Source organism: Oncorhynchus kisutch, linkage group LG6 (genome assembly GCF_002021735.2).
Source record: "Oncorhynchus kisutch isolate 150728-3 linkage group LG6, Okis_V2, whole genome shotgun sequence".
NCBI classification, from domain to species: domain Eukaryota; kingdom Metazoa; phylum Chordata; class Actinopteri; order Salmoniformes; family Salmonidae; genus Oncorhynchus; species Oncorhynchus kisutch.
In genome coordinates this window covers 10,108,864-10,136,316 of record NC_034179.2, presented here as the reverse complement: position 1 = coordinate 10,136,316, position 27,453 = coordinate 10,108,864, and the positions used below count along the sequence as shown (strand labels likewise).

The 27,453-nt window shown below is 47.4% G+C and overlaps 1 protein-coding gene across 1 annotated transcript in view; it reads right to left on the bottom strand.

Moving 5' to 3' along the window:
• The window catches only part of ccbe1 (collagen and calcium binding EGF domains 1), a 120,772-nt gene that overhangs the window by 9,678 nt on the left and 83,641 nt on the right, over nucleotides 1–27,453 (bottom strand). The window contains 5 exon segments of the mRNA XM_031826127.1: nucleotides 1,988–2,023; nucleotides 9,673–9,768; nucleotides 9,770–9,813; nucleotides 10,580–10,688; nucleotides 13,431–13,537. Of these exon segments, the coding sequence (XP_031681987.1) occupies nucleotides 1,988–2,023; nucleotides 9,673–9,768; nucleotides 9,770–9,813; nucleotides 10,580–10,688; nucleotides 13,431–13,537 (392 nt within the window).

The following is a 27,453-nucleotide window of genomic DNA, read 5'->3' as shown; positions in this document are numbered from 1 at the left end:
TGCACATTTTAGAGTGGCCTTTTATTGTCCCCAGCACAAGTTGCACCTGTGTAATGATCATGTTGTTTAGTCAGCTTCTTGATATGCCACACCTGTCAGGTGGATGGATTATCTTGGCAAAGGAGAAATGTTCACTAACAGGGACGTAAACAAATATGAGCACAGCATTTGAAAGAAATCCATTTTTTTGGTATCTATGAAAAATTTTCGGGGATCTTTTATTTCATCTCATGAAACACAGGGCCAACACTTTACATGTTGCGTTAATATTTTTGTTCAGTGTAGCTATTCAGACCATTTAAGTTGGGGGTCATAGAAGCCTAAACTGTCAATGGGGTGTGTAAACATTGTTTTGCAAAAAACTCGTGAAAAATATCCTCTTAACTTTTATCACAGCCGTTGTGTCAAATGCATTGCACATCAATGTGCAACCTGAGTATGTACGGGCCTAATAATGTAGCATTAGTGTAAGAATAGCATATTAATAACCTGGACAGTATAGACACAGCTATCCAGCCCATTAAAGCCATGTGATAGAGGAGTATGGGCATTGTGCTGTGAGGCCTGGATGGAGCCGATATGGACCTGACTACTGGGATTATTAGCTGAACACGGGTTAGATAGGGGCTGTGTAAATGTTGTACCAGATGGTTTAGATTTTTGATTCGGGAGCCTGATAAGCAGAACGTTCAAATCTTTCGGACACCAAAGTCATGGTGGATCATAAAAGGTTCTGTGACCCGTAATCTAATCAAATACCTAATACAGAATCGTAAGGTACTGGTTGAAATGTAGAACAACGGAATCAGTAAACAGTTCCATACGCTATCCATATCTCTAATCTAACCAATCACCTACCCAATATCAGTAAACTGTTCCATATGCTATCCATATCTCTAATCTAACCAATCACCTACCCAATATCAGTAAACTGTTCCATACGCTATCCATATCTCTAATCTAACCAATCACCTACCCAATATCAGTAAACTGTTCCATACGCTATCCATATCTCTAATCTAACCAATCACCTACCCAATATCAGTAAACTGTTCCATACGCTATCCATATCTCTAATCTAACCAATCACCTACCCAATATCAGTAAACTGTTCCATACGCTATCCATATCTCTAATCTAACCAATCACCTACCCAATATCAGTAAACTGTTCCATACGCTATCCATATCTCTAATCTAACCAATCACCTACCCAATATCAGTAAACTGTTCCATACGCTATCCATATCTCTAATCTAACCAATCACCTACCCAATATCAGTAAACTGTTCCATACCCTATCCATATCTCTAATCTAACCAATCACCTACCCAATATCAGTAAACTGTTCCATACGCTATCCATATCTCTAATCTAACCAATCACCCAATATCGGGGACATATCGGCTAGCACTTTTTAATGAAACGTTAATGTAAAATGTATATGTGTCATGTCACCTTTAGACCAGGTGAGGGCATTATCAGGTGGAAGAGTTGACCAAGCACAGCTGTAGGAAAGCGAGAAAAGCTGCTTCTTTGCAGGAATGCACTGGGAATTCAATTCCCAAAATAGCCTCGGTTAGAGCGTTTGTCTAAATCCATAGTAATCATAGATATGATGTTAAACATAATCTTCCAACATTGAAAAAAATATTTACATTCCATCCCCCCCCAAAAAAACTGTATGTGGCTAAAATGAGACATTGGCCAGATCCAGATGAAAAACAGTCAAGGCTGATCCCAGATCTGTTTGGCTTGACAAGGATTAACCATAGGAGTTAATTGACGAGACAGCACAAACTGATCTGGGACCAGACTAGAAGAGAGCTAGAGATTAGGGAGGATGCTCCAAGGGTTGTGTTCCAAATGGTACCGATTCCATATGTAGTGCACTCCTTTTAACCAGAGTCCTATGGGCCCTAGTCAAAGTAGTGGTCTAGATAGGGAATTGTACGCGATTTGGGATGTAGCTCTAAGTCATGCTCTACCTTGATGCCATGTTTTCCTGGTGCCCCCGCATGACCCTGTAAGAGACAAGAGAAGACATCACAGATCACATCATTTAAACATTCACTGTGTCCAGTCACATCTTGGGTCCAGCTACATTTCAATGACTTTAGCATTTAAGGGCAAAGAACCTCTGTATCTCCTCTCTATACAGTCACCATCAAAGGGCACTGGGGACAGAGAGCTGGGACCTCCGCCACATTCAGATCCGGACTGATTCATATTGTACCACACTGAAATGTACACCACCCATCACACACACACACAAACACACACACACACACACACACACACACACACACACACATACACACACTCACTCTGTGCACAAAACCCAGTTACGACCAGGGTTCAAATACTATTCGAAATCATTTCAAATACTTTATCAGTGCTTGATTGCACTTCACTGGCTTAAGGGACCAATAGAATAGCCCCAAAATCCCTGCATCTCAGAGCTAGAGGTGTCACTACAGATCCTGGTTCGATTCCAGGCTGTATCACAACCGGCCGTGATTGGGAGTATACCCACTGTATATAGTCTCCACATTGATTCTGTACCGGTACCACCTGTATATAGTCTCCACATTGACTCTGTACCAGTACCCCCTGTATATAGTCTCCACATTGACTCTGTACCGGTACCCCCTGTATATAGTCTCCACATTGACTCTGTACCGGTACCCCCTGTATATAGCCTCCACATTAACTCTGTACCGGTACCACCTGTATATAGTCTCCACATTGACTCTGTACCAGTACCCCCTGTATATAGCCTCCACATTGACTCTGTACCGGTACCACCTGTATATAGTCTCCACATTGACTCTGTACCAGTACCCCCTGTATATAGCCTCCACATTGACTCTGTACCGGTACCCCCTGTATATGGTCTCCACATTGACTCTGTACCGTAACACCCTGTATATAGTCTCCACATTGACTCTGTACCGGTACCCCCTGTATATAGTCTCCACATTGACTCTGTACCGGTACCCCCTGTATATAGTCTCCACATTGACTCTGTACCGGTACCCCCTGTATATAGTCTCTACATTGACTCTGTACTGGTACCTCCCTGTATATAGTCTCTACATTGACTCTGTACTGGTACCTCCCTGTATATAGTCTCTACATTGACTCTGTACTGGTACCTCCCTGTATATAGTCTCTACATTGACTCTGTACCGGTACCTCCCTGTATATAGTCTCTACATTGACTCTGTACTGGTACCTCCCTGTATATAGTCTCTACATTGACTCTGTACTGGTACCTCCCTGTATATAGTCTCTACATTGACTCTGTACCGGTACCTCCCTGTATATAGTCTCTACATTGACTCTGTACTGGTACCTCCCTGTATATAGTCTCTACATTGACTCTGTACCGGTACCTCCCTGTATATAGTCTCTACATTGACTCTGTACCGGTACCTCCCTGTATATAGTCTCTACATTGACTCTGTACTGGTACCTCCCTGTATATAGTCTCCACATTGACTCTGTACTGGTACCTCCCTGTATATAGTCTCCACATTGACTCTGTACTGGTACCTCCCTGTATATAGTCTCTACATTGACTCTGTACCCCTACCCCCTGTATATAGTCTCCACATTGACTCTGTACCAGTACCCCCATGTATATAGTCTCCACATTGACTCTGTACCAGTACCTCCCTGTATATAGTCTCCACATTGACTCTGTACTGGTACCCCCATGTATATAGCCTCTACATTGACTCTGTACCGTGACACCCTGTATATAGCCTCCACATTGACTCTGTACCGGTACCCCCTGTATATAGTCTCCACATTGACTCTGTACCGGTACCCCCTGTATATAGCCTCCACATTGACTCTGTACTGGTACCTCCCTGTATATAGTCTCTACATTGACTCTGTACTGGTACCTCCCTGTATATAGCCTCCACATTGACTCTGTACCGGTACCCCCTGTATATAGCCTCCACATTGACTCTGTACTGGTACCCCCTGTATATAGCCTCCACATTGACTCTGTACTGGTACCTCCCTGTATATAGTCTCTACATTGACTCTGTACTGGTACCCCCTGTATATAGCCTCCACATTGACTCTGTACTGGTACCTCCCTGTATATAGTCTCTACATTGACTCTGTACTGGTACCTCCCTGTATATGGCCTCCACATTGACTCTGTACTGGTACCTCCCTGTATATAGCCTCCACATTGACTCTGTACTGGTACCTCCCTGTATATAGTCTCTACATTGACTCTGTACTGGTACCCCCTGTATATAGTCTCTACATTGACTCTGTACTGGTACCTCCCTGTATATAGTCTCTACATTGACTCTGTACTGGTACCCCCTGTATATAGTCTCTACATTGACTCTGTACTGGTACCTCCCTGTATATAGTCTCTACATTGACTCTGTACTGGTACCCCCTGTATATAGTCTCTACATTGACTCTGTACTGGTACCTCCCTGTATATAGTCTCTACATTGACTCTGTACTGGTACCTCCCTGTATATAGTCTCTACATTGACTCTGTACTGGTACCCCCTGTATATAGTCTCTACATTGACTCTGTACTGGTACCTCCCTGTATATAGTCTCTACATTGACTCTGTACTGGTACCCCCTGTATATAGTCTCTACATTGACTCTGTACTGGTACCTCCCTGTATATAGTCTCTACATTGACTCTGTACTGGTACCTCCCTGTATATAGTCTCCACATTGACTCTGTACTGGTACCTCCCTGTATATAGTCTCTACATTGACTCTGTACTGGTACCCCCTGTATATAGTCTCTACATTGACTCTGTACTGGTACCTCCCTGTATATAGTCTCTACATTGACTCTGTACTGGTACCTCCCTGTATATAGTCTCTACATTGACTCTGTACTGGTACCTCCCTGTATATAGTCTCTACATTGACTCTGTACTGGTACCTCCCTGTATATAGCCTCCACATTGACTCTGTACTGGTACCTCCCTGTATATAGTCTCTACATTGACTCTGTACTGGTACCTCCTGTATATAGTCTCTACATTGACTCTGTACTGGTACCTCCCTGTATATAGCCTCCACATTGACTCTGTACTGGTACCTCCCTGTATATAGCCTCCACATTGACTCTGTACTGGTACCTCCCTGTATATAGCCCTCCACATTGACTCTGTACTGGTACCTCCCTGTATATAGTCTCTACATTGACTCTGTACTGGTACCTCCCTGTATATAGCCTCCACATTGACTCTGTACTGGTACCTCCCTGTATATAGCCTCCACATTGACTCTGTACTGGTACCCCCTGTATATAGTCTCTACATTGACTCTGTACTGGTACCTCCCTGTATATAGCCTCCACATTGACTCTGTACTGGTACCCCCTGTATATAGCCTCCACATTGACTCTGTACTGGTACCTCCCTGTATATAGTCTCTACATTGACTCTGTACTGGTACCTCCCTGTATATAGCCTCCACATTGACTCTGTACTGGTACCTCCCTGTATATAGTCTCTACATTGACTCTGTACTGGTACCTCCCTGTATATAGCCTCCACATTGACTCTGTACTGGTACCTCCCTGTATATAGCCTCCACATTGACTCTGTACTGGTACCCCCTGTATATAGCCTCCACATTGACTCTGTACTGGTACCTCCCTGTATATAGTCTCTACATTGACTCTGTACTGGTACCTCCCCTGTATATAGTCTCTACATTGACTCTGTACTGGTACCCCCTGTATATAGTCTCTACATTGACTCTGTACTGGTACCTCCCTGTATATAGTCTCTACATTGACTCTGTACTGGTACCCCCTGTATATAGTCTCTACATTGACTCTGTACTGGTACCTCCCTGTATATAGTCTCTACATTGACTCTGTACTGGTACCTCCCTGTATATAGTCTCCACATTGACTCTGTACTGGTACCTCCCTGTATATAGTCTCTACATTGACTCTGTACTGGTACCCCCTGTATATAGTCTCTACATTGACTCTGTACTGGTACCTCCCTGTATATAGTCTCTACATTGACTCTGTACTGGTACCTCCCTGTATATAGTCTCTACATTGACTACTGGTACCTCCTGGTACCTCCCTGTATATAGTCTCTACATTGACTCTGTACTGGTACCTCCCTGTATATAGCCTCCACATTGACTCTGTACTGGTACCTCCCTGTATATAGTCTCTACATTGACTCTGTACTGGTACCTCCTGTATATAGTCTCTACATTGACTCTGTACTGGTACCTCCCTGTATATAGCCTCCACATTGACTCTGTACTGGTACCTCCCTGTATATAGCCTCCACATTGACTCTGTACTGGTACCTCCCTGTATATAGCCTCCACATTGACTCTGTACTGGTACCTCCCTGTATATAGTCTCTACATTGACTCTGTACTGGTACCTCCCTGTATATAGCCTCCACATTGACTCTGTACTGGTACCTCCCTGTATATAGCCTCCACATTGACTCTGTACTGGTACCCCCTGTATATAGCCTCCACATTGACTCTGTACTGGTACCTCCCTGTATATAGTCTCTACATTGACTCTGTACTGGTACCTCCCTATATATAGCCTCCACATTGACTCTGTACTGGTACCCCCTGTATATAGCCTCCACATTGACTCTGTACTGGTACCTCCCTGTATATAGTCTCTACATTGACTCTGTACTGGTACCTCCCTGTATATAGCCTCCACATTGACTCTGTACTGGGACCTCCCTGTATATAGTCTCTACATTGACTCTGTACTGGTACCTCCCTGTATATAGCCTCCACATTGACTCTGTACTGGTACCTCCCTGTATATAGCCTCCACATTGACTCTGTACTGGTACCCACTGTATATAGCCTCCACATTGACTCTGTACTGGTACCTCCCTGTATATAGTCTCTACATTGACTCTGTACTGGTACCTCCCTGTATATAGTCTCTACATTGACTCTGTACTGGTACCTCCCTGTATATAGCCTCCACATTGACTCTGTACTGGTACCTCCCTGTATATAGCCTCCACATTGACTCTGTACTGGTACCTCCCTGTATATAGCCTCCACATGACTCTGTACTGTACCTCCCTGTATATAGCCTCCACATTGACTCTGTACTGGTACCCTCCCTGTATATAGCCTCCACATTGACTCTGTACTGGTACCTCCCTGTATATAGCCTCCACATTGACTCTGTACTGGTACCTCCCTGTATATAGCCTCCACATTGACTCTGTACTGGTACCCTCCCTGTATATAGCCTCCACATTGACTCTGTACTGGTACCTCCCTGTATATAGTCTCCACATTGACTCTGTACTGGTACCTCCCTGTATATAGTCTCCACATTGACTCTGTACTGGTACCTCCCTGTATATAGTCTCCACATTGACTCTGTACTGGTACCTCCCTGTATATAGCCTCTACATTGACTCTGTACTGGTACCTCCCTGTATATAGCCTCTACATTGACTCTGTACTGGTACCTCCCTGTATATAGCCTCTACATTGACTCTGTACTGGTACCTCCCTGTATATAGCCTCCACATTGACTCTGTACTGGTACCTCCCTGTATATAGCCTCCACATTGACTCTGTACTGGTACCCCCTGTATATAGCCTCCACATTGACTCTGTACTGGTACCTCCCTGTATATAGTCTCTACATTGACTCTGTACTGGTACCTCCCTATATATAGCCTCCACATTGACTCTGTACTGGTACCCCCTGTATATAGCCTCCACATTGACTCTGTACTGGTACCTCCCTGTATATAGTCTCTACATTGACTCTGTACTGGTACCTCCCTGTATATAGCCTCCACATTGACTCTGTACTGGTACCTCCCTGTATATAGTCTCTACATTGACTCTGTACTGGTACCTCCCTGTATATAGCCTCCACATTGACTCTGTACTGGTACCTCCCTGTATATAGCCTCCACATTGACTCTGTACTGGTACCTCCCTGTATATAGCCTCCACATTGACTCTGTACTGGTACCCCCTGTATATAGCCTCCACATTGACTCTGTACTGGTACCTCCCTGTATATAGCCTCCACATTGACTCTGTACTGGTACCTCCCTGTATATAGTCTCTACATTGACTCTGTACTGGTACCTCCCTGTATATAGCCTCTACATTGACTCTGTACTGGTACCTCCCTGTATATAGCCTCCACATTGACTCTGTACTGGTACCTCCCTGTATATGGTCTCGCTATTGTTGTTTTACTGCTGCTCATTAATTACTTGTTACTTTTACCTCTTAATCTTGTCCATATTTTTTTTAAAACTGCATTGTTGGTTGGGGGCTCGTAAGAAAGCATTTCACTGTAAGGTCAACGCCTGTTGTACGGACTTCCCTTATTAAACTGGTGGGGTTGGTTCCCAGAACATGTCCCAATGGGCAATCAGCAAAATGATGTCTGGACTTCACAGAGCCGTGGAAGTGAAGTCCACACAGTTAAAATGTTATTCCTTCAAACCGATATGGTATCGATATCTGTTCAAACATGTTTAACTGATATGCACTATATTGGGGATAGGATGTCCAAGGACAGACAGGCCTGTGACTCGTGTCCTAGTTTCCCCTACAGGGCCCACCACAGCTGGGGAAGTCACAACACTCTGTCTGTCCGTCCGTCTGTCTGTCTGTCTGTCCGTCCGTCTGTCTGTCTGTGCTGGGAGAGGGGGCACAGTCAGCTGATGGGGTCAGAGTCATGACATGTGTCACAGCAGAGATGAGAGAGAGGGGGAGGTGTTGGACATGGGGGGAGGAGGGGGACATGGGGAGGGGAGGAGGGGTACACGGGGGCAGGAGGGGGACATGGGGAGGGGAGGAGGGGGACACGGGGCAGGAGGGGGACATGGGGAGGGGAGGGAGGGGAGGAGGGGGACATGGGGAGGGGAGGAGGGGGACATGGGGAGGGGAGGAGGGGGACATGGGCAGGGGAGGGAGGGGAGGAGGGGAGGAGGGGGACATGGGGAGGGGAGGAGGGGGACATGGGGAGGGGAGGGAGGGGGACATGGGGAGGGGAGGAGGGGGACATGGGGAGTGGAGGAGGGGGACATGGGCAGGGGAGGGAGGGGAGGAGGGGGACATGGGGAGGGGAGGAGGGGGACATGGGGAGGGGCGGGAGGGGGACATGGGGAGGGGAGGAGGGGGACACGGGGCAGGAGGGGGACATGGGGAGGGGAGGAGGGGGACACGGGGAGGGGAGGAGGGGGACACGGGGCAGGAGGGGGACATGGGGAGGGGAGGGAGGGGAGGAGGGGGACATGGGGAGGGGAGGAGGGGAGGAGGGGGACATGGGGAGGGGAGGAGGGGGACACGGGGAGGGGAGGAGGGGGACATGGGGAGGGGATGAGGGGGACGTGGGCAGGGGAGGGAGGGGAGGAGAGGGACATGGGGAGGGGAGGAGGGGGACACCATCATCTAACACAGCAGAACAGACAGTGCTCTGTTTCTCTAGACCTGCTGTTTCAGTATATTTGAAAGGCAGTTTATAACCAAGGAGAATCTGAGAGGATGACATGATGATGATGTTAAAGGAAGAAAGTGCTGTTGTAATGTCGGTCTCCTAGAAGGGACAGTATACAAGGCATACGAGTGTATTGAAACAGATGGTACTGGTGGTGGTGCTGTTACTGACCATGGGCCCCCGTCGGCCCTGCTTCATGAAGGACAGGTCAGGCGATGGCCCAACGGGGCCCATCAGTCCCCTGGGTCCAGGAGGGCCGGGGGGCCCCCAACAGTCCTGTGTGGCCAGGGGGACCCATTGGCCCTGGATCTCCTGAGATATAGAAACACACAGGTCTGGGTATTAGTGGGAGAGCAGAGACATTATACTACAGGACTGCAGACAGACAGACAGAGACATTATACTACAGGACTACAGATAGACAGAGACATTATACTACAGGACTACAGACAGACAGAGACATTATACTACAGGACTATAGACAGATAGACAGAGACATTATACTACAGGACTACAGACAGACAGAGACATTATACTACAGGACTATAGACAGATAGACAGAGACATTATACTACAGGACTACAGACAGACAGAGACATTATACTACAGGACTACAGAGACATTATACTACAGGACGACAGACAGACAGAGACATTATACTACAGAACTACAGATAGACAGAGACATTATACTACAGAACTACAGAGACATTATACTACAGAACTACAGAGACATTATACTACAGGACTACAGAGACATTATACTACAGAACTACAGAGACATTATACTACAGAACTACAGAGACATTATACTACAGAACTACAGAGACATTATACTACAGAACTACAGATAGACAGAGACATTATACTACAGGACTACAGAGACATTATACTACAGGACTACAGAGACATTATACTACAGGACTACAGAGACATTATACTACAGGACTACAGAGACATTATACTACAGGACTACAGAGACATTATACTACAGAACTACAGATAGACAGAGACATTATACTACAGGACGATAGATAGAACACAGACAGACAGAGACATTATACTACAGCTAGTTTTACCTGGAGGCCCGGGCAGACCAGGAGGTCCGGGCAGGAAGGAGTGTGACATCAGCATCTTCTCACTGGTCATCTGCTTGGTAACATCAGCGTTGCTGGGCAACATGGCGATCTATAGAACGAGAAGAACGGATATAGTTAAGATTGTTCATGTTTTTAGTACAATAGTTGAACTAAGATCATAAGGCATTCATCAGTTATATTCTTCATCTCAATCAATTGCAATATATCATTAATTTAGAAGTTTAAAAAAAATGTGATGTACCCAATCCCAAATTGCCCATTTAATGTAGAGGTTCTAGCTCAAAGGATTTTTCTCAAGATCAGTCTTAATGAGAGAGAGGTCTGAGATAATGGAGGAAGGATCAGGCATGTCCACGATACAGCCACTTGGCTGTCAGTCATCATAGAGCAGAAGCCTACGGGGAGATTACAGTGTAAGAGTGTAATTCAATGTTCAAGGACCTGTGATAATAGTTACTACATGGATGTATTAAACTTACAGGACAAGAAAATTACATTCTCTACGTGAATTATTTGTTGTGTCAGAGTACGACTTGAAACCAGCTATGTCAATTTGTAATAACCAGACGCAGGCCCAGGAAATCACTATGCATTACTTAGGTAGACCAGGAGACCGCACTGTACTCTGGGATATATACATGTACATGTGAGTACTCTATATCAAAGCGTAGTACAGGCTGGGGCCATACATTAGGCTGGGGCCATACATTAGGCTGGGGCCATACATTAGGCTGGGGGCATACATTATGCTGGGGCCATACATTAGGCTGCGGCCTGGGCCATACATTAGGCTGGGGCCATACATTAGGCTGGGGCTATACATTAGGCTGGGGCCATACGTTAGGCTGGGGCCAAACATTAGGCTGGGGCCATACATTAGGCTGTGGCCATATAAAAGGCTGGGGCCATACATTAGGCTGGGGTCATACATTAGATTGGGGCCATACATTAGGCTGGGGCCATACATTAGGCTGGGGCCATACATTAGGCTGGGGCTGGGGCCATACATTAGTCTCTGGGGCTGGGGCCATACATTAGGCTGGGGCCATACATTAGACTGGGGCCATACATTAGACTGAGGCCTTACATTAGACTGAGGCCTTACATTATCTGCGAACTGGTGTGCAAGTCATATGACATGGTATGTCCCTGGGCAGGGGCAATGAATCAATTGAATCATTATTCCTACCGACGAGGTCTGTGACATGACCATGACATGAGATGAAGGAGTAAGTGTTGGTTTGTAGAGACGAGACGAGCAGCTATGTAAGTGTTAATCCAAAGCAGCCTGCGTTTATGCCTTGAGGGGGGCAGTGGGTGACCAGTAATGGCCATAATCTTCCTTTCCTGTCAGTCAGTCAACCCCCCCCCCCCCCCCCCCTGCACAATATCTGACCTCTGTTCTCAAAAGACAATTTTGTTGTCTTAGACTTCGTCCCAAATGGTACCCTATTCCCTATATAGAGCATGACTACTTTTGACTAGAGCCCTATGGGTCCTATGTAGGGATTGGGGTATAGGTGCCATTTGCAGCACACTAGCCACATAGGCCTATTTCATCCCCCCCCCCCAATGAAAAAAAGAGCTAGTAGCGTGCCTACTGAACCCCATAGGACCACATGGCTGGGAACCATATATCACATATTACAGGGCAGAGTGGTGAACTGCCCTGTTGACAGACTGGTCTACAGATTGAGCCTGACTGAGAAGGCTAGGGGGCTGGAAATACTCACTAAGCAGTGTGTGTGTGTGTGTGTGTGTGTGTGTGTGTGTGTGTCTCTGTGTGTGTGTGTGTGTGTGTGTGTGTGGGTCTGTGTGTGTGTGTGTGTGTGTCGGTGTGTGTGTGTGTGTGGGTCTGTGTGTGTGTGTGTGTGTGTGTGTGTGGGGGTCTGTGTGTGTGTGTGTCTGTGTGTGTGTGTGTGTGGGTCTGTGTGTGTGTGTGTGTGGGTCTGTGTGTGTGTGTGTGTGTGTGTGTGGGGGGGTCTGTGTGTGTGTGTGTCTGTGTGTGTGTGTGTGTGTGTCTGTGTGTGTGTGTGTGTGGGTCTGTGTGTGTGAGTGTGTGTGTGTCTGTGTGTGTGTGTGTGTGTGTGTGTGTGTGTGTGTGTGTGTGTGTGTGTGTGTGTGTGTGTGTGTGTGTGTCTGTGTGTGTGTGTGTGTGGTACCACTCCAGTGAGTTTTACACCGTATAACCAGCACTTTACAATGACAGACATCATTTACAGAACCAACTAGCTAGCTGCAGTAATCCAAAATGATTTCAATAATGTTTATTACGTACAATAAACGTCATTCTGCATCCCAGAGGAGATGTTTCCCAGTGTTATTCTACCCGAATATATTGGCAGATATTGACTAGTGATACGCAGAGTTCTTTGGTGAATGAAACATACACTAGAATGCCATGAATAAATACATAAACCAACAGGAATAATCCTGGTCCATTTTAATACCTAACTGAATCCAACCAACTGTGTTTTATGTGGAATGGCTCAGTGGTAAGCAGCAACACAAATGAAATACAAGACGTTATAACAATTATAATCGTTACCAGCACCACCTTTTAATAAACCTGAATCCAACCAGGTGCATTTAACATCTTTATCCAATTGCATTGACATTTAAATTTGAGTCATTTAGCAGACGCTCTTATCCAGAGAGACTTACAGTTAGTGCATTCATCTTAAGATAACTGGGTGGGACAACCACGTTTCACAGTCAGTACATTTTCCCTCAATAAGTTAGATATCAGCAAAGTAAGTGCTAGGAAAATACAAGTGTTATTATTATTATTTGATGGGGGGGGGGGGGGTTAGTGGAAACCAGAACAAACCTTTTGTTTGAGCTGAAAGACAGTAATCTTGATCTGGTGGAAGTCTTCACACGTAGCAGAGCATGCCCCAGCCTTCATCATGTTGTCTGACGTCTCAAACGGCCGAGCTGCTGAGGGAGCGCATGAACCACAGCAAAATGTTACTCAACATTTATTATTCAAAAATATATATATAGACCCACCAAACGTCATCACAGTGCTTTCAGAAAGTATTCATACCCCTTGACTTGTTCCACATTTAGTTGTGTTACAGCCTGAATTTAAAATGGATTTAGATGTTGTTTTTGTCACCGGCCTAAACACAATACCCTATAATGTAAAAGTGAGATTTTATATTTGTAATTGTTTACAAATGAATAAAACATGTACAGTTGAAATGTCTTGAGTCAATAAGTGTTCAACCCCTTTGTTAAGACAAGTCCAAATAAGTTCAGGAGTAAAAATGTGCTTAACAAGTCACATAATAAATTGCATGGACTCACTGTCTGTGCAATAATAGTGTTTGACATGATTTCTGAATGACTACCTCATCTCCGTTTCACACACATTCAAATGATCTGTAAGGTCCCTCAGTCGAGCGAGTGAATTTCAAACACAGATTCAACCACAAAGACCAGGGAGGTTTTCCAATGCCTCGTAAAGAAGGACACCGATTGGTAGATGAGAACAAATAAGAAAAGCAGACATTGAATGTCCCTTTGAGAATGGTGAAGTTATTAATTACACTTTGGTGTATCAATACACCCAGTCACTACAAAGATACAGGCGTCCTTCCTAATTCAGTTGCCAGACAGGAAGGAAACAGCTAAGGGATAATCACCAAGAGGTCAAAGGTGACATTAAAACAGCTACAGAGTTTAATGGCTGTGATAGGAGAAAACTGAGGATGGATCAATAACATCGTAGTTACTTCCACAATACTAACCTAATTGACAGAGTGAAGAGGCAACTTTGGGTTGCTGGCCTTCTAGGCAGAGTTGCAAAGAAAAATACATATCTCAGACTGGCCAATAAAAAGAAAAGATTAAGATGGGCAAAAGAACACAGACACCTCTTCACTGTTGACATTAAGACTGGTGTTTCGTGGGTACTATTTAATGAAGCTGCCAGTTGAGGACTTGTGAGGCGTCTGTTTCTCAAACTAGATACTCTAATGTACTTGTCCTCTTGTTCAGTTGTGCACCGGGGCCTCCCACTCCTCTTTCTATTCTGGTTAGGGCCAGTTCGTGCTGTTCCGTGAAGGGAGCAGCATACAGCGTTGTACGAGATCTCCAGTTTCTTGGCAATTTCTCGCATGGAATAGCCTTCATTTCTCAGAACAAGAATAGACTGATGAGTTTCAGAAGAAAGTTCTTTGTTTCTGGCCATTTTGAGCCTGTAATCGAACCCACTAATGCTGATGCTCCAGATACTCAGCTAGTCTAAAGAAGGCCAGTTCTATTGCTTATTTCATCAGGACAAAAGTTTTCAGCTGTGCTAACATAATTGCAAAAGGGTTTTCTAATGATCAATTAACCTTTTAAAAATATTAACTTGGATTAGCTAACACAACGTGCCATTGGAACACAGGAGTGATGGTTGCTGATGATGGGCCTCTGTACACCTATGTAGATATTCCATTAAAAATAAGCCGTTTCCAGCTACAATAGTCATTTACAACATTAACAATGTCTACAGTGGTATTTCTGATCAATTTGATGTTATTTTAATGGCCCAAAAATGAGCTTTCTTTCAAAAACAAGGACATTTCTAAGTGACCCCAAACTTTTTGACCGGTAGTGTATTTAAATGAGATATTTCTGTATAGAGAATTTTCAACATTTCTAAAAACCTGTTTTCACTTTGTCATTATGGGATACTGTGTGTAGGTTTGAATTTGAATTCAGGCTGCAACACAACAAAATGTAGAATAGGTCAAGGAGTATGTATACTTTCTGAAGGCCCTGTAACTAGTCATTGCTCTTTTACTATTTGAAAGGTGTGACAATAAAAACACATCTGTGTCACCAGTCTGTAAAAAAAGATATCAGAAACAGAGATATCTGTGGCAAAATCTGAGGGGAAATCTTTCGTCCGTCTACGAATGCTGCAAGTATGTTAAACAAAGAAAAATAGTCCCAAATAGGCTGTGTCCCAAATGGCACCCTATTCCCTTTATAGTGCACTACTTTAGACCAGAGCCCTATGGCACCCTATTCCCTTTATAGTGCACTACTTTAGACCAGAGCCCTATGGTACCCTATTCCCTTTATAGTGCACTACTTTAGACTAAAGTCTGTGGGTCGTGCACTGTATAGAGACATTTGGGACTCAAGCCATACTGTCTTCCAAAAGGGTTCTTCGGCTGTCCCCACAGGAGAACCCTTTTTGGTCCCAGGTAGAACCATTTTTTGGTTCCAGATATAACTATTTTGGGTTCCATATAGAACTCTCCGTGGAAAGGGTTCTTCTACCTGGAACCAAAAAGGGTACTTCAAAGGGTTCTCCTATGGGGACAGCTGAAGAACCCTTTCAGGTTCTAGATAGTACATTTTTTCTAAAAGTTTACCCTAAGAGAAAACGGCTGAAGCTAGAGGGATGAGTGACTGGCATATGCAGTATATATATATATATAAATATATATATATAAATACACTGCTCAAAAAAATAAAGGAAACACTTAAACAACACAATGTAACTCTAAGTTAATCACACTTCTGTGAAATCAAACTGTCCACTTAGGAAGCAACACTGATTGACAATAAATTTCACATGCTGTTGTGCAAATGGAATAGACAACAGGTGGAAATTATAGGAAATTAGCAAGACACCCCCAATAAAGGAGTGGTTCTGCAGGTGGTGACTACAGACCACTTCTCAGTTCCTATGCTTCCTGGCTGATGTTTTGGTCACTTTTGAATGCTGGCGGTGCTTTCACTCTAGTGGTAGCATGAGACGGAGTCTACAACCCACACAAGTGGCTCAGGTAGTGCAGCTCATCCAGGATGGCACATCAATGCGAGCTGTGGCAAGAAGGTTTGCTGTGTCTATCAGCGTAGTGTCCAGAGCATGGAGGCGCTACCAGGAGACAGGCCAGTACATCAGGAGACGTCGAGGAGGCCGTAGGAGGGCAACAACCCAGCAGCAGGACCGCTACCTCCGCCTTTGTGCAAGGAGGAGCAGGAGGAGCACTGCCAGAGCCCTGCAAAATGACCTCCAGCAGGCCACAAATGTACATGTGTCTGCTCAAATGGTCAGAAACAGACTCCATGGGGTTGGTATGAGGGCCTGACGTCCACAGGTGGGGGTTGTGCTTACAGCCCAACACCGTGCAGGACATTTGGCATTTGCCAGAGAACACCAAGATTGGCAAATTCGCCACTGGCGCCCTGTGCTCGTCACAGATGAAAGCAGGTTCCCACTGAGCACATGTGACAGACGTGACAGTCTGGAGACGCCGTGGAGAACGTTCTACTGCCTGCAACATCCTCCAGCATGACCGGTTTGGCGGTGGGTCAGTCATGGTGTGGGGTGGCATTTCTTTGGGGGGCCGCACAGCTCGCCAGAGGCTCCATGTGCTCTCCAGAGTTAGCCTGACTGCCATTAGGTACCGAGATGAGATCCCCAGACCCCTTGTGAGACCATATGCTGGTGCGGTTGGCCCTGGGTTCCTCCCAATGCTAGATCTCATGTGGCTGGAGTGTGTCAGCAGTTCCTGCAAGAGGAAGGCAATGATGCTATGGACTGGCCCGCCCGTTCCCCAGACCTGAATCCAATTGAGCACATCTGGGACATCATGTCTCGCTCCATCCACCAACGCCACGTTGCACCACAGACTGTCCAGGAGTTGGCGGATGCTTTAGTCCAGGTCTGGGAGGAGATCCCTCAGGAGACCATCCACCACCTCATCAGGAGCATGCCCAGGCGTTGTAGGGAGGTCATACAGGCACGTGGAGGCCACACACACTACTGAGCCTCATTTTGACATGTTTTAAGGACATTACATCAAAGTTGGATCAGCCTGTAGTGTGGTTTTTCACTTTAATTTTGAGTGTGACTCCAAATCCAGACATCCAAATCCAGCAGTGTATATATATATGCCGTTAAACATTGTACCTGTACCCTAGTGTAACGGGTGGCTGGAAATCCTAGAGGGAGGAGGAAGCCGCTCTAGTTAATATGTAATGGAGCTGTATGTGTTTGTGTTTGGTGTGGGGGGCAGGAGGGCTGAGTAGCCAATATCGTAGCCCACGTGCCTTGCTGCTATCAGTGGAGATCAAAGGCAACGTGGTGGGGCTGTGGGGCAGGCAGGGGAGGGTGGTATAGAGTCTAGACTACATGCCTTGCTGCTATCAGTGGACATCAAAGGCAACGTGGTGGGGCTGTGGGGCAGGCAGGGGAGGGTGGTATAGAGTCTAGACTACATGCCTTGTTGTGATCTGTGGTGATCTATAGCTTGACTCTCTGCTGTGATCTGTGGTGATCTATAGCTTGACTCTCTGCTGTGATCTGTGGTGATCTATAGCTTGACTCTCTGCTGTGATCTGTGGTGATCTATAGCTTGACTCTGCTGTGATCTGTGGTGATCTATAGCTTGACTCTGCTGTGATCTGTGGTGATCTATAACTTGACTCTCTGCTGTGATCTGTGGTGATCTATAGCTTGACTCTGCTGTGATCTGTGGTGATCTATAGCTTGACTCTCTGCTGTGATCTGTGGTGATCTATAGCTTGACTCTCTGCTGTGATCTGTGGTGATCTATAGCTTGACTCTCTGCTGTGATCTGTGGTGATCTATAGCTTGACTCTCTGCTGTGATCTGTGGTGATCTATAGCTTGACTCTCTGCTGTGATCTGTGGTGATCTATAGCTTGACTCTGCTGTGATCTGTGGTGATCTATAGCTTGACTCTCTGCTGTGATCTGTGGTGATCTATAGCTTGACTCTCTGCTGTGATCTGTGGTGATCTATAGCTTGACTCCACACATTGTGGTGTTGTTGATAGAGAGTGGATCGCAGCACAGGTGGAGGGCATGACAAAGCCAAACAGAGAGACAGGGGAGCAGGGAGACAGGGGAGCAGGGAGACAGGAGTGGGGAGACAAGGGAGCAGGGGGACAGGAGCGGGGAGACAGGGGAGCAGGGAGACAGGGGAGCAGGGAGACAGGAGTGGGGAGACAAGGGAGCAGGGGGACAGGAGCGGGGAGACAGGGGAGCAGGGAGACAGGGGAGTAGAGTAGGTAGACAGGGGAGTAGAGTAGGTAGACAGGAGAGTAGAGTAGGTAGACAGGAGAGTAGAGTAGGTAGACAGGAGAGTAGAGTAGGTAGACAGGAGAGTAGAGTAGACAGGAGAGTAGAGTAGGTAGACAGGAGAGTAGAGTAGGTAGACAGGAGAGTAGAGTAGGTAGACAGGGGAGAACAGTAGGTAGACAGGGGAGTACAGTAGACAGGAGAGTAGAGTAGACAGGGGAGTAGAGTAGAGTAGACAGGGGAGCAGAGTAGACAGGGGAGTAGAGTAGACAGGTTAGTAGAGTAGAGTAGACAGGGGAGTAGAGTAGGTAGACAGGAGAGTAGAGTAGACAGGGGAGTAGAGTAGAGTAGACAGGGGAGTAGAGTAGGTAGACAGGGGAGTACAGTACGTAGACAGGGGAGTAGAGTAGACAGGGGAGTAGAGTAGGTAGACAGGGGAGTAGAGTAGAGTAGACAGGGGAGTAGAGTAGAGTAGACAGGGAAGTAGAGTAGAGTAGACAGGGGAGTAGAGTAGGTAGACAGGGGAGTAGAATAGAGTAGACAGGGGAGTAGAGTAGGTAGACAGGAGAGTAGAGTAGGTAGACAGGGGAGTAGAGTAGGTAGACAGGGGAGTAGAGTAGGTAGACAGGGGAGTAGAGTAGGTAGACAGGGGAGTAGAGTAGGTAGACAGGAGAGTAGAGTAGGTAGACAGGGGAGTAGAGTAGGTAGACAGGGGAGTAGAGAAGGTAGACAGGAGAGTAGAGTAGGTAGACAGGGGAGTAGAGTAGACAGGAGAGTAGAGTAGGTAGACAGGGGAGTAGAGTAGGTAGACAGGGGAGTAGAGTAGGTAGACAGGGGAGTAGAGTAGGTAGACAGGAGAGTAGAGTAGGTAGACAGGGGAGTAGAGTAGGTAGACAGGGGAGTAGAGTAGGTAGACAGGGGAGTAGAGTAGGTAGACAGGGGAGTAGAGTAGGTAGACAGGGGAGTAGTGTAGGTAGACAGGGGAGTAGAGTAGGTAGACAGGAGAGTAGAGTAGGTAGACAGGGGAGTAGAGTAGAGTAGGTAGACAGGGGAGTAGAGTAGGTAGACAGGGGAGTAGAGTAGAGTAGACAGGGGAGTAGAGTAGGTAGACAGGGGAGTAGAGTAGACAGGAGAGTAGAGTAGGTAGACAGGGGAGTAGAGTAGGTAGACAGGGGAGTAGAGTAGACAGGGGAGTAGAGTAGAGTAGGTAGACAGGGGAGTAGAGTAGGTAGACAGAGGAGTAGAGTAGGTAGACAGGGGAGTAGAGTAGAGTAGGTAGACAGGGGAGTAGAGTAGACAGGAGAGTAGAGTAGGTAGACAGGGGAGTAGAGTAGAGTAGAGTAGGTAGACAGGGGAGTAGAGTAGAGTAGGTAGACAGGGGAGTAGAGTAGAGTAGGTAGACAGGGGAGTAGAGTAGAGTAGGTAGACAGGGGAGTAGAGTAGGTAGACAGGGGAGTAGAGTAGAGTAGACAGGGGAGTAGAGTAGGTAGACAGGGGAGTAGAGTAGAGTAGGTAGACAGGGGAGTAGAGTAGGTAGACAGGGGAGTAGAGTAGGTAGACAGGAGAGTAGAGTAGGTAGACAGGGAGTAGAGTAGACAGGGGAGTAGAGTAGGTAGACAGGAGAGTAGAGTAGGTAGGCAGGGGAGTAGAGTAGACAGGGGAGTAGAGTAGGTAGACAGGGGAGTAGAGTAGACAGGGGAGTAGAGTAGGTAGACAGGAGAGTAGAGTAGGTAGACAGGGGAGTAGAGTAGACAGGGGGAGTAGAGTAGGTAGGGACAGGAGAGTAGAGTAGGTAGACAGGTGGAGTAGTAGAGTAGACAGGGGAGTAGAGTAGGTAGACAGCGGAGTAGAGTAGGTAGACAGGGGAGAGTAGAGTAGACAGGGGAGTAGAGTAGAGTAGACAGGGGAGTAGAGTAGGTAGACAGGGGAGCAGGGAGACAGGGGAGTAGAGTAGGTAGACAGGGGAGTAGAGTAGGTAGACAGGAGAGTAGAGTAGGTAGACAGGGGAGTAGAGTAGACAGGGGAGTAGAGTAGGTAGACAGGGGAGCAGGGAGACAGGGGAGTAGAGTAGGTAGACAGGGGAGTAGAGTAGACAGGGGAGTAGAGTAGACAGGGGAGTAGAGTAGGTAGACAGGGGAGTAGAGTAGAGTAGGTAGACAGGAGAGTAGAGTAGACAGGAGAGTAGAGTAGGTAGACAGGGGAGTAGAGTAGAGTAGGTAGACAGGGGAGTAGAGTAGAGTAGACAGGGGAGTAGAGTAGGTAGACAGGGGAGTAGAGTAGAGTAGGTAGACAGGGGAGTAGAGTAGACAGGTGAGTAGAGTAGGTAGACAGGGGAGTAGAGTAGAGTAGAGTAGGTAGACAGGGGAGTAGAGTAGAGTAGGTAGACAGGGGAGTAGAGTAGAGTAGGTAGACAGGGGAGTAGAGTAGGTAGACAGGGGAGTAGAGTAGAGTAGACAGGGAGTAGAGTAGGTAGACAGGGGAGTAGAGTAGAGTAGGTAGACAGGGGAGTAGAGTAGGTAGACAGGGGAGTAGAGTAGAGTAGACAGGGGAGTAGAGTAGAGTAGACAGGGGAGTAGAGTAGACAGGGGAGTAGAGTAGGTAGACAGGAGAGTAGAGTAGGTAGACAGGGGAGTAGAGTAGACAGGGGAGTAGAGTAGGTAGACAGGGAGTAGAGTAGACAGGGGAGTAGAGTAGGTAGACAGGAGAGTAGAGTAGGTAGACAGGGGAGTAGAGTAGACAGGGGAGTAGAGTAGGTAGACAGGAGAGTAGAGTAGGTAGACAGGGGAGTAGAGTAGACAGGGGAGTAGAGTAGGTAGACAGGGGAGTAGAGTAGGTAGACAGGGGAGTAGAGTAGACAGGGGAGTAGAGTAGAGTAGACAGGGGAGTAGAGTAGACAGGGGAGCAGGGAGACAGGGGAGTAGAGTAGGTAGACAGGGGAGTAGAGTAGCTAGACAGGAGAGTAGAGTAGGTAGACAGGGGAGTAGAGTAGGTAGACAGGGGAGCAGGGAGACAGGGGAGTAGAGTAGGTAGACAGGAGAGTAGAGTAGGTAGACAGGGGAGTAGAGTAGACAGGGGAGTAGAGTAGACAGGGGAGTAGAGTAGGTAGACAGGGAGTAGAGTAGACAGGGAGTAGAGTAGACAGAGAGAGAGTAGGTAGACAGGGAGTAGAGTAGGTAGACAGGGGAGTAGAGTAGGTAGACAGGGGAGTAGAGTAGACAGGGGAGTAGAGTAGACAGGAGAGTAGAGTAGGTAGACAGGGGAGTAGAGTAGGTAGACAGGGAGTAGAGTAGAGTAGGTAGACAGGGAGTAGAGTAGAGTAGGTAGACAGGGGAGTAGAGTAGAGTAGGTAGACAGGGGAGTAGAATAGGTAGACAGGGGAGTAGAGTAGGTAGACAGGGGAGTAGAGTAGAGTAGACAGGGGAGTAGAGTAGGTAGACAGGGGAGTAGAGTAGAGTAGGTAGACAGGGGAGTAGAGTAGACAGGGGAGTAGAGTAGGTAGACAGGAGAGTAGAGTAGGTAGACAGGGGAGTAGAGTAGACAGGGGAGTAGAGTAGGTAGACAGAGAGTAGAGTAGGTAGACAGGGGAGTAGAGTAGACAGGGGAGTAGAGTAGACAGGGGAGTAGAGTAGGTAGACAGGAGAGTAGAGTAGGTAGACAGGGGAGTAGAGTAGACAGGGGAGTAGAGTAGGTAGACAGGAGAGTAGAGTAGGTAGACAGGGGAGTAGAGTAGGTAGACAGGGGAGTAGAGTAGACAGGGGAGTAGAGTAGGTAGACAGCGGAGTAGAGTAGGTAGACAGGGGAGTAGAGTAGAGTAGACAGGGGAGTAGAGTAGGTAGACAGGGGAGCAGGGAGACAGGGGAGTAGAGTAGGTAGACAGGGGAGTAGAGTAGGTAGACAGGAGAGTAGAGTAGGTAGACAGGGGAGTAGAGTAGACAGGGGAGTAGAGTAGGTAGACAGGGGAGCAGGGAGACAGGGGAGTAGAGTAGGTAGACAGGGGAGTAGAGTAGACAGGGGAGTAGAGTAGACAGGGGAGTAGAGTAGGTAGACAGGGGAGTAGAGTAGAGTAGACAGGGGAGTAGAGTAGACAGGAGAGTAGAGTAGGTAGACAGGGGAGTAGAGTAGACAGGAGAGTAGAGTAGGTAGACAGGGAGTAGAGTAGAGTAGAGTAGGTAGACAGGGGAGTAGAGTAGAGTAGGTAGACAGGGGAGTAGAGTAGGTAGACAGGGGAGTAGAGTAGAGTAGACAGGGGAGTAGAGTAGGTAGACAGGGGAGTAGAGTAGAGTAGGTAGACAGGAGAGTAGAGTAGACAGGAGAGTAGAGTAGGTAGACAGGGGAGTAGAGTAGAGTAGGTAGACAGGGGAGTAGAGTAGAGTAGACAGGGGAGTAGAGTAGGTAGACAGGGGAGTAGAGTAGAGTAGGTAGACAGGGGAGTAGAGTAGACAGGTGAGTAGAGTAGGTAGACAGGGGAGTAGAGTAGAGTAGAGTAGGTAGACAGGGGAGTAGAGTAGGTAGACAGGGGAGTAGAGTAGAGTAGGTAGACAGGGGAGTAGAGTAGGTAGACAGGGGAGTAGAGTAGAGTAGACAGGGGAGTAGAGTAGGTAGACAGGGGAGTAGAGTAGAGTAGGTAGACAGGGGAGTAGAGTAGGTAGACAGGGAGTAGAGTAGAGTAGACAGGGGAGTAGAGTAAGTAGACAGGGGAGTAGAGTAGACAGGGGAGTAGAGTAGGTAGACAGGAGAGTAGAGTAGGTAGACAGGGGAGTAGAGTAGACAGGGGAGTAGAGTAGGTAGACAGGAGAGTAGAGTAGGTAGACAGGGGAGTAGAGTAGACAGGGGAGTAGAGTAGGTAGACAGGGGAGTAGAGTAGACAGGGGAGTTGAGTAGGTAGACAGGAGAGTAGAGTAGGTAGACAGGGGAGTAGAGTAGACAGGGGAGTAGAGTAGGTAGACAGGGGAGTAGAGTAGACAGGGGAGTAGAGTAGAGTAGACAGGGGAGTAGAGTAGACAGGGGAGCAGGGAGACAGGGGAGTAGAGTAGGTAGACAGGGGAGTAGAGTAGCTAGACAGGAGAGTAGAGTAGGTAGACAGGGGAGTAGAGTAGACAGGGGAGTAGAGTAGGTAGACAGGAGAGTAGAGTAGGTAGACAGGGGAGTAGAGTAGACAGGGGAGTAGAGTAGGTAGAACAGGGGAGTAGAGTAGGTAGACAGGGGAGTAGAGTAGACAGGGAGTAGAGTAGAGTAGACAGGGAGTAGAGTAGACAGGGGAGCAGGGAGACAGGGGAGTAGAGTAGGTAGACAGGGGAGTAGAGTAGCTAGAACAGAAGTAGAGTAGGTAGACAGGGGAGTAGAGTAGGTAGACAGGGGAGCAGGGAGACAGGGGAGTAGAGTAGGTAGACAGGAGAGTAGAGTAGGTAGACAGGGGAGTAGAGTAGACAGGGGAGTAGAGTAGACAGGGGAGTAGAGTAGGTAGACAGGGGAGTAGAGTAGACAGGGGAGTAGAGTAGACAGGAGAGTAGAGTAGGTAGACAGGGGAGTAGAGTAGGTAGACAGGGGAGTAGAGTAGGTAGACAGGGGAGTAGAGTAGACAGGGGAGTAGAGTAGACAGGAGAGTAGAGTAGGTAGACAGGGGAGTAGAGTAGGTAGACAGGGGAGTAGAGTAGAGTAGAGTAGGTAGACAGGGGAGTAGAGTAGAGTAGGTAGACAGGGGAGTAGAGTAGAGTAGGTAGACAGGGGAGTAGAGTAGAGTAGGTAGACAGGGGAGTAGAATAGGTAGACAGGGGAGTAGAGTAGGTAGACAGGGGAGTAGAGTAGAGTAGACAGGGGAGTAGAGTAGGTAGACAGGGGAGTAGTAGAGTAGGTAGACAGGGGAGTAGAGTAGACAGGGGAGTAGAGTAGGTAGACAGGAGAGTAGAGTAGGTAGACAGGGGAGTAGAGTAGACAGGGGAGTAGAGTAGGTAGACAGGAGAGTAGAGTAGGTAGACAGGGGAGTAGAGTAGACAGGGGAGTAGAGTAGACAGGGGAGTAGAGTAGTAGACAGAGAGTAGAGTAGGTAGACAGGGAGTAGAGTAACAGGGAGTAGAGTAGGTAGACAGGAGAGTAAGTAGGTAGACAGGGGAGTAGAGTAGACAGGGGAGTAGAGTAGGTAGACAGCGGAGTAGAGTAGGTAGACAGGGGAGTAGAGTAGAGTAGACAGGGGAGTAGAGTAGGTAGACAGGGGAGCAGGGAGACAGGGGAGTAGAGTAGGTAGACAGGGGAGTAGAGTAGGTAGACAGAGAGTAGAGTAGGTAGACAGGGAGTAGAGTAGACAGGGAGTAGAGTAGGTAGACAGGTAGCAGGGAGACAGAGGAGTAGAGTAGGTAGACAGGGGAGTAGAGTAGACAGGGGAGTAGAGTAGACAGGGGAGTAGAGTAGGTAGACAGGGGAGTAGAGTAGAGTAGACAGGGGAGTAGAGTAGACAGGAGAGTAGAGTAGGTAGACAGGGGAGTAGAGTAGACAGGAGAGTAGAGTAGGTAGACAGGGGAGTAGAGTAGAGTAGAGTAGGTAGACAGGGGAGTAGAGTAGAGTAGGTAGACAGGGGAGTAGAGTAGGTAGACAGGGAGTAGAGTAAGTAGACAGGGGAGTAGAGTAGGTAACAGGGGAGTAGAGTAGAGTAGGTAGACAGGAGAGTAGAGTAGACAGGAGAGTAGAGTAGTTAGACAGGGAGTAGAGTAGAGTAGGTAGACAGGGGAGTAGAGTAGAGTAGACAGGGGAGTAGAGTAGGTAGACAGGGGGAGTAGAGTAGAGTAGGTAGACAGGGGAGTAGAGTAGACAGGTGAGTAGAGTAGGTAGACAGGGGAGTAGAGTAGAGTAGAGTAGGTAGACAGGGGAGTAGAGTAGGTAGACAGGGGAGTAGAGTAGAGTAGGTAGACAGGGGAGTAGAGTAGGTAGACAGGGGAGTAGAGTAGAGTAGACAGGGGAGTAGAGTAGAGTAGACAGGGGAGTAGAGTAGGTAGACAGGGGAGTAGAGTAGAGTAGGTAGACAGGGGAGTAGAGTAGGTAGACAGGGAGTAGAGTAGAGTAGACAGGGGAGTAGATAGTAAGTAGACAGGGGAGTAGAGTAGACAGGGGAGTAGAGTAGGTAGACAGGAGAGTAGAGTAGGTAGACAGGGGAGTAGAGTAGGTAGACAGGGGAGTAGAGTAGACAGGGGAGTAGAGTAGGTAGACAGGAGAGTAGAGTAGGTAGACAGGGGAGTAGAGTAGACAGGGGAGTAGAGTAGTTAGACAGGAGAGTAGAGTAGGTAGACAGGGGAGTAAGTAGACAGGGGAGTAGAGTAGGTAGACAGGAGAGTAGAGTAGGTAGACAGGGGAGTAGAGTAGACAGGGGAGTAGAGTAGGTAGACAGCGGAGTAGAGTAGGTAGACAGGGAGTAGAGTAGAGTAGACAGGTGGAGTAGAGTAGAGTAGACAGGGGATTAGAGTAGGTAGACAGTGGGCAGGGAGACAGGGGAGTAGAGGTAGTAACAGGGGAGTAGAGTAGGTAGACAGGAGAGTAGAGTAGGTAGACAGGGGGAGTAGAGTAGACAGGGAGTAGAGTAGGTAGACAGGGAGCAGGGTGACAGGGGAGTAGAGTAGGTAGACAGGGGAGTAGAGTAGACAAGGGAGTAAGAGTAGACAGGGGAGTAGAGTAAGTAGACAGGGGAGTAGTAGAGTAGGTAGACAGGAGAGTAGAGTAGACAGGAGAGTAGAGTAGGTAGACAGGGGAGTAGAGTAGAGTAGGTAGACAGGGGAGTAGAGTAGGTAGACAGGGAGTAGAGTAGAGTAGACAGGGGAGTAGAGTAGGTAGACAGGGGAGTAGAGTAGAGTAGGTAGACAGGGGAGTAGAGTAGACAGGTGAGTAGAGTAGGTAGACAGGGGAGTAGAGTAGAGTAGAGTAGGTAGACAGGGGAGTAGAGTAGAGTAGGTAGACATGGGAGTAGAGTAGAGTAGGTAGACAGGGGAGTAGAGTAGGTAGACAGGGGAGTAGAGTAGAGTAGACAGGGGAGTAGAGTAGGTAGACAGGGGAGTAGAGTAGAGTAGGTAGACAGGGGAGTAGAGTAGGTAGACAGGGGAGTAGAGTAGAGTAGACAGGGGAGTAGAGTAGAGTAGACAGGGGAGTAGAGTAGACAGGGGAGTAGAGTAGGTAGACAGGAGAGTAGAGTAGGTAGACAGGGGAGTAGAGTAGACAGGGGAGTAGAGTAGGTAGACAGGGGAGTAGAGTAGACAGGGGAGTAGAGTAGGTAGACAGGAGAGTAGAGTAGGTAGACAGGGGAGTAGAGTAGACAGGGGAGTAGAGTAGGTAGACAGGAGAGTAGAGTAGGTAGACATGGGAGTAGAGTAGGTAGACAGGGGAGTAGAGTAGTAGACAGGGGAGTAGAGTAGACAGGAGTAGAGTAGAGTAGACAGGGGAGTAGAGTAGACAGGGGAGCAGGGAGACAGGGGAGTAGAGTAGGTAGACAGGGGAGTAGAGTAGCTAGACAGGAGAGTAGAGTAGGTAGACAGGGGAGTAGAGTAGGTAGACAGGGGAGCAGGGAGACAGGGGAGTAGAGTAGGTAGACAGGAGAGTAGAGTAGGTAGACAGGGATTAGAGTAGACAGGGAGTAGAGTAGACAGGGGAGTAGAGTAGGTAGACAGGGGAGTAGAGTAGACAGGGGAGTAGAGTAGACAGGAGAGTAGAGTAGGTAGACAGGGGAGTAGAGTAGGTAGACAGGGGAGTAGAGTAGGTAGACAGGGAGTAGAGTAGACAGGGAGTAGAGTAGACAGGAGAGTAGAGTAGGTAGACAGGGAG